Genomic DNA, 7388 nt, shown 5'->3' with positions numbered 1-7388 from the left:
GCGGCGGGGCTGCCGCCTGCCAGTGCTCCCGGGAGGCGCGGAGTCACGGCAGCGACGCTGCAAATCGCGTAGCAGGCTGAGCCCGAGTCTACGAGGGCGCGCAGTGGGCCGGGCTTTGGACAAGCAAGTGGTAGAACGGGGGGGCCTCGAAAGCCGCGCTGTGCGGACAGGCAGGCAGGCACACAGGAGAGAGGGGTACACGAATGATTCCTGAGGGGTTAGCGTTGTAGGAGGCTGAGGGGAGAGGTGTCAGCTTTGTATAACTTCTTACATCTGTAAAATAAAATGTATGGTACATTTATATCTGCCATAATCTCAGTACCCTTCATTTTCCACATGTTTAGTGTCCCCTCTTTCCAACTAATGGAGCAGCTCATGATTTAAAACCCTTTGTTACATCCCATCCTGTCACATTGTAATGTACTCCTGGGCGAATTTTGTGTCACTGTGCATGTGCAGAATTCGTGTCCCCTGCAGATTTCTATGTTTCCCTGCAGAAAAATGACTTCTATTGGAGAAGCTGCACAAACAGTCATGCACTTCTCCCTGGCAGCGTAGGCAGGTCAGATCAGGCGCGTGGAGTAGCCAGTAGAGATGTAAATCATGGGGGGGGCGGGGAGGGTTGTGGGCTTGTGAGAGAGACACATTCTGTCCTCGCTCTCTATTGCACACTTGGCATGGAGGGGCAGAGCTTCAGGGTGCGTCTGAGGAGTTAGGCGTGGGGGAGGCCCTGTCCCCTCAGGCAGAGCAGAATACAGCAGTCTGCCTTATTAGTGAATTGTTCCCATTGTCTTTGTGAATTCCACCAGGAGTATAAAACAGGTCTCAAAGTTTTAAGGCTCCTTTACATTGCCAGAGTGGTGAAAAGGACAGTATGGCCTTATAAATGCTTATGGTGCTTTAGTGATTAGAACTGGTCTACATTTTTGGACTGAAAAAGTTTCCTATCAAAATGTGCTCCATGAACTGTTTGCTACTGACCATTCTGGAGATGATCAGTAGCCAATATAAATTATGAGTTTGATTCCCCAGCCCTCCCTTGCTCCTCAGTTGCCTACGATTACGGCTGGGAGTTTGTCACAGAGGTCATGGATTCCATGACTTTCCTTGACCTCCGTGACTTCTGCAGAGCGGGTGAGCCTGGCCCTGGGGTCGCCTGAGCAGCTCAGGCAGCCCCTGGGCAAGTCGCAGCAGCTCCTGCTGGGGCAGTCCCGGGCCACTGTTACTCCCCACCCCCCGTAGCAGCAGGCGTTTGGGTATGGGAGAGGACGGGGCTGGGGCATGGGAGAGGGTGAGGGTTCTGGGCAGCACTTACCTTGGGGGCTCCGCGGAAGTGACAGCATCCTCCTCCTGGCCAATAGGAGCTGCAGTGCCGGCGTTCGGGATGGAGACAGCATGCAGAGCTGCCTGGCCACACCTCCACCGAGGAGCTGAAGGAGGGGGATGTTGCCACTTCCAGGGAGGCACAGAGCTAGGTAGGGAGCCTGCCAGCCTCTCCCCACCACCAGCAGTGGTCCTGGGCTACATGCCCTCAGGCTGCCCCCTTGCCAGCACCCATGGCCCGTCCTCTTCCCCCAAGATTTAGTCAGAGGTATATAATACAAGTCATGGACAGGTCATGGGCCATGAATTTTTGTTTACTGCCCGTGACCTGTCCATGACTTTTACTAAAAATACCCATGACTAAAACATAGCCTTACCTATGATGTAACACTGAGGATATGGCTGCATATATTTGTTGACTAAGGACTAGAAATAAAGGATCAAACCTATCTATATTACTATTAGGCAAGAGGGTTTGGGGATTTCCTCCAATGCTCCCCGCTCCCATTCTCCATCCATTGTATTGTAGTTTAAATAAGTTAACTAAATAATTGAAACCAGCATCATTATATTGCATTATTTTGACAAACAAAATATGCAGCATTTTAAAATATTGTGCACAGAATTTTAATTTTTTTGGCACAGAATTCCCCCAGGAATATAATGGTGTATATAGTTTAATAACAATACATCTACATTGTGCTTTTCATTGTGATTGATCCTAAAGTGAATTACAAATGTGGACATGAATCAGGTCACCTCCTGAGTGGAACAGAACAGCTGTTTAACACCACTTGGCAACCCATGAAGTGAATGATAATATACGCAATTGAAGCTACTAGTACATTCAAACTCCAGTCAGTCTTTTTGTAGTTATAACATCATCGTGCAGAAAGACGAATACCTGTGACTTCAAACACAGCAGAATAAACAAACAAGTATGTGAGGTTTTTATTACATTAAGCAAAGATGCCAAACTGTCTTTTTCAGTAGATAACCAGCCTGATAATTGATTTTAGCAGAATCCAGTTTCTTGGGTGCTTTGAATGTAACCTGCAAAGAGAAGGAAATTGCTTGTACAAGCATCATCAATCATCATCTGCCTGGATAATTTATTTCAAAAAGGGTCATGTTCTGCTTGCTTTTTACATTACAAATATTCAGTTAAGGATGTCGTGGTCAATCTTTTCTGGTTTTGCTGGAGGGCTCCTTGGGCATACCAGATTGTGGACCAAGAGATTTTTCAGTCTTTAATAGAAGGGGAGAGGATGTTGAATATTTAACAGACAGTTTTTTCTGTCCCAAGTATTTTGTTAGGTGTTAGAGTTGAATGTATTATCAAAAACAAAGATTTATTTTACTGCTCCTCTCAGTTATCTTTTCACTTGCAGGATAACTCTATCTTACATCTACAGTTCCTCCTGTTGTCCAGAGAATCTTTCAGGATAAGCACATTGGACACGATCTGAATCTCCAATGCAGCAGTTCTCAAATTGTGGGTCAGGACCCCAAAGTGGGTCACGATCCCATTTTAATGGGGTTGCCAGGGCTGGCTTAGACCTGCTGGGTCCTGGGGCCAGAGCCAAAGCCCGAGCCCCACTACCCAGGGCCAAAGCTGAAGCCTGAGCCCCACCACACAGAGCCAAAGTCTGCAGGCTTCAGCCATGGGCAGCGGGGCTCAGGTTACAGGCTCCCTGCTGAGGCTGAAGCCCTTGGGCTTCGGCTTTGGCCTTCCTGCTCAGAGTGATGGGGATCAGGCTTTGGCTCAGGCTTCAGTCCTCCCTCCTGGGGTCGTGAAGTAATTTTTGTTGTCAGAAGGGGGTTGCAGTGCAATGAAATTTGAGAACCCTGGTTCTATGTAAAAAGCAGCTCTCCTTTCCCAATGCCCCTTTTTGAGGGGAAAAAAACAAACAAACAAACAAACCCTTTCAGGCTTTTGTTTTGCATCATTAAAAAGCAAAATAATGGTATAAGCTGAATTTTCAGTTTGGGATATTTAAAGGGACAAGCATTTGTGGTATGTGAAGAAGGCATAGTTGTCATCCTAAACACTGTGTCCTTCCCAACCAGATACAAATGTTTTCAAGGACAGAACTTGTATGTAGTACAATACTTCAGATGTTGGGAAGCAATATTTGCCAAATCCTGCTAATACTGAAGCCAGTGGGAATTTGTTTTAATGGGAGCAGGATAGGAGCCATATCCTGCAAGGCTAAAATTCAACAAAACATAGAGGAACCACACATTGTCCTACATACTACTTAAGGTCCCTTCAGTCTTGCATTAAGGGCTCCATATATGTGCAAGAGATCTGCCAAAGCCTACTGACTAGGACCAAGGCCTTAGACTATAGTTTGGTTAGGGCAGGAAGCCCATAAGCCTGTAAAGTGCCATGCATTTCTATTGGTCTACATAAATGACAGATAACATTGAACTCCATTATCTAATACAGCTCTTAATTACAATATGATAGAAACACATATTAAACAATCATTTTAACTCCATTATTAGAAAATGGTAATTAAATTGACACTGTCCTGCCATATGTTTTATTCAAGTTCAGATTTGAAAGCATAAGTAAAAACAATAGCATGCTTTATGTGAATTGTTCATGGCAGCTACTATGCCTTCCTATGTGTGTATGCCTAACATACTATATGCTCTAACATAATGCAGATATATAATAATTAATAGTAATAAAATGTTCCAAGGACTAAAGCCCATGCAATGTCTTTTTTATTGTAATTTCTGTTATTCTGTGATTATGGTTAATAATTAATAAAACGATAATGTGCACGTCTATAGATATGTGACAGATGTTCTCAAAGCACTTCACTAGCATTAATGAAGCGTTACAACTTATTCCAGTTTGACTGATGGGTTCCTGGGGCACAGCAAACTTAAGTGATATGCCAGACTTAACATGGGAAGTCTGTAGAAGAATAAAATCCAGAAAACCTGAAGGCTGACATAGTAACATGGGAATTGCCAGACTGGATCAAGACTCCAGGTCAGGCTAATCCAGCATCTGACAGAGGCCAGCACCAGAGGCTTCAGAAGGAGGTGAAAGAATTCCCACAGCAACAGATTTGAAATAATCTGCCTCTCACATTAGGTCTCATGTCATCCTGGTCCCTAATAGTTAGCAATTGATTTAAACCAGGAGTCGGCAACCTTTCAGAAGTGCTGTGCTGAGTCTTCATTTATTCACTGTGATTTAAGGTTTTGTATGCCTGTAATACATTTGAACATTTTTAGAAGGTCTCTTTCTATAAATCTATAATATATAACTAAACTATTGTTATATGTAACATAAATAAGGTTTTTAAACTGTTTAAATTAAAATGCTGAGACCCTGGACCGGTAGCCAGGACCTGGGCAGTGTGAGTGCCACTGAAAATCAGCTCGTGTGCTGCCTTCAGCACACATGCCATAAGTTGCCTACCCATGGTTTAAACCTTGAAACATGAGGGTTTATCGTTCTTCTATAATGTGTTAGCACAAACTATTATAATGCTGGATACATTTACCCTGACATTGGACAACAAGAGTATGATCCCTTCTGTTAGCCCACCTCCAAACTAAAAGGTGTATTTCCAATTACTTTCCCCTCCTCCCAACTCCCCCACCCCCGCAAAGCGTGGCAGTATATGGGGAATAAACAATACACACGCTGAACACTACACAAGCCAGCGTCTAAGGCAGTGCCACAGACTCAGATAAATAGCGTTAGAGAGGAGCAAAACCGGCGGATTGTCTCCCTTGATCTAACACCCCCTACCCACCCATCCACGCACACATACAAGTTATACCAAGGGGAAGGGCAAAGCGAGACTGGGTGGGTGGGTGGCTGTCTGTCCGTCCTTGGGGAGCGCCCGGCCCCCCAGCCCAGCGCGTCCTTTCCTGCTGCACCTGCTCGGGGAGGCTCCAGCCCCGCCCGAGCGGCCCCTCCTCCCCGCGCGGAGGCTGAGCTCCAGGAAGCAGGATCTACCTAGTCCCCGTGGCCGGATTCCCCAGGCGGCCCGCGCACCGACCGGCCCCAGCAAGTTCCGCTCTCGGCACCGACCCGCCGCGCGCCGTCACCAGCGGCATCCGCGAAGCCCATGGGAGCAGCTGGCGCCTGAGCCGCATCGGAACCATGTGGTGCTCAGCGGAGCCCCGGCCCGTGCCCCACGGAGGCTTCCTCCTGCTCTGGCTGCTGGTGAGCCCGCCTCCCCCCACTCCCCGCACACCGGTCCGGCCGCCACCCTGCTGCTGGGCTGGCCGAAACCTGCGGCCGGGAGCGCCCTGGGGTGGGCTGCCAGCTCCTTTGCCCCGCGGCAGGCACATCCTCCGCTGCCAGCCCCTGAGGCTGTGCAGGACCCCGTTGTGCTCTGCAGGATACCCTGTTTCTCCCAGCACACCCGTCAGTGTACCCCCTAGCACACTCCCAATACTCCTCCACAGCGCACTCGCTATACCCCTCTCCATCCACCTAGCACACTACCTATACGCCTCTCCATCCACCTAGCACACTACCTATACGCCTCTCCATCCACCCCAGCACACTCCCTATACGCCTCTCCATCCACCCAGCAGCTCACTATACGCCTCTCCATCCACCCAGTATGCTCACTATACACCTCTCCATCCATCCCAGCACACTCCCTATACGCCTCTCCATCTCCTTTCATGGATTGAGAACTGGTTAAAAGACAGGGAACAAAGAGCTGGAATAAATGGTCAGTTTTCAGGATGGAGAGGGGTAATTAGTGATGTTCCCCAAGGGTCAGTTCTAGGACCAATCCTAATCAACTTATTCATAAATGATCTGGAAAAAGAGGTAAACTGTGAGGTGGCAAAGTTTGCAGATGATACTAAACAGCTCAAGATAATTAAGATCAAAGCAGACTATGAAGAACTTCAAAGAGATCTCACAAAACTAAGTGATTGGGCAACAAAATGGCAAATGAAAGTTAATGTGGATAAATGTAAATAATGCACATTAGAAAAAATAACCCCAACTATGCATACAATATAATGGGGGCTAATTTAGCTACAATTAATCAGGAAAGATCTTAGCGTCATCATGGATAGTTCTCTGAAGATGTCCATGCAGTGTGCAGTGGCAGTGGCAGTCAAAAAAGCCAACAGGATATTAGGAATCATTAAAAAAGGGATAGATAATAAGATGGAGAATATCTTATTGCCCTTATATAAATCCATGGGATGCCCACATCTTGAATACTGCATACAGATGTGGTCTCCTCACCTCAAAAAAGATATACTGGCACTAGAAAAGGTTCAGAGAAGGGTAACTAAAATAATTAGGGGTTTGGAACTGATCCCATATAAGGAGAGATTAAAGAGGCCAGGACTTTTCAGCTTGGAAAAGAGGAGACTAAGGGGGGATATGATAGAGGTATATAAAATCATGAGTGCTGTGGAGAAAGTGAATAAGGAAAAGTTATTTATTTGTTCCCATAATATAAGAACTAGGGGCCACCAAATGAAATTAATGGGCAGTAGGTTTAAAACAAATACAAGGAAGTTCTTCTTCACACAGTGCACAGTCAACCTGTGGAACTCCTTGTCTGAGGAGGTTGTAAAGACTAAGACTATAACAGGGTTTAAAAGAGAACTAGATACATTCATTGAGGTTAAGTCCATTAATGGCTATTAGCCAGGATGGGTAAAGAATAGTGTCCCTAGTCTCTGTTTGTCAGAGGATGGAGATGGATGGCAGGAGAGAGAGCACTTGATCATTACCTGTTAGGTTCACTCCCTCTGGGGCACCTGGCATTGGCCACTGTCAGTAGACAGGATACTAGGCTGGATGGACCTTTGGTCTGACCCTGTATGGCCGTTCTTTTGTTCATTCACCTCAGCACGCTCCCTATATGCCTCTCCATCCACCCCAGCACACTCCCTATATGCCTCTCCATCCCAGCACATTTCTCCGCCCACCCCAGCACACTCCCAATACATCCCTCCATCCCAATACACTCCATCTCATTCACCCCAGGACTCAGGACTCCCCTACATCCACCCCAGCACACTCCCTCTACATTCCTCCATCCCAGTAC

At 46.7% G+C, this 7388-nt stretch overlaps 1 protein-coding gene across 1 annotated transcript in view; it reads left to right on the top strand.

Annotated features, from left to right (window-relative positions):
• Nucleotides 1-5333: 5333 nt before the first annotated feature.
• The window catches only part of SEL1L3 (SEL1L family member 3), a 70259-nt gene continuing 68204 nt past the window's right edge, over nt 5334-7388 (top strand). The window contains 1 exon segment of the mRNA XM_030565226.1: nt 5334-5524. Coding sequence (XP_030421086.1) covers nt 5462-5524 — 63 coding nt within the window. The 5' untranslated portion in view covers nt 5334-5461.

This window comes from Gopherus evgoodei, chromosome 5 (assembly GCF_007399415.2).
Source record: "Gopherus evgoodei ecotype Sinaloan lineage chromosome 5, rGopEvg1_v1.p, whole genome shotgun sequence".
NCBI classification, from domain to species: domain Eukaryota; kingdom Metazoa; phylum Chordata; order Testudines; family Testudinidae; genus Gopherus; species Gopherus evgoodei.
Note: the sequence above shows the minus strand (reverse complement) of the source record. Positions and strands in the feature narration are given on the sequence as shown.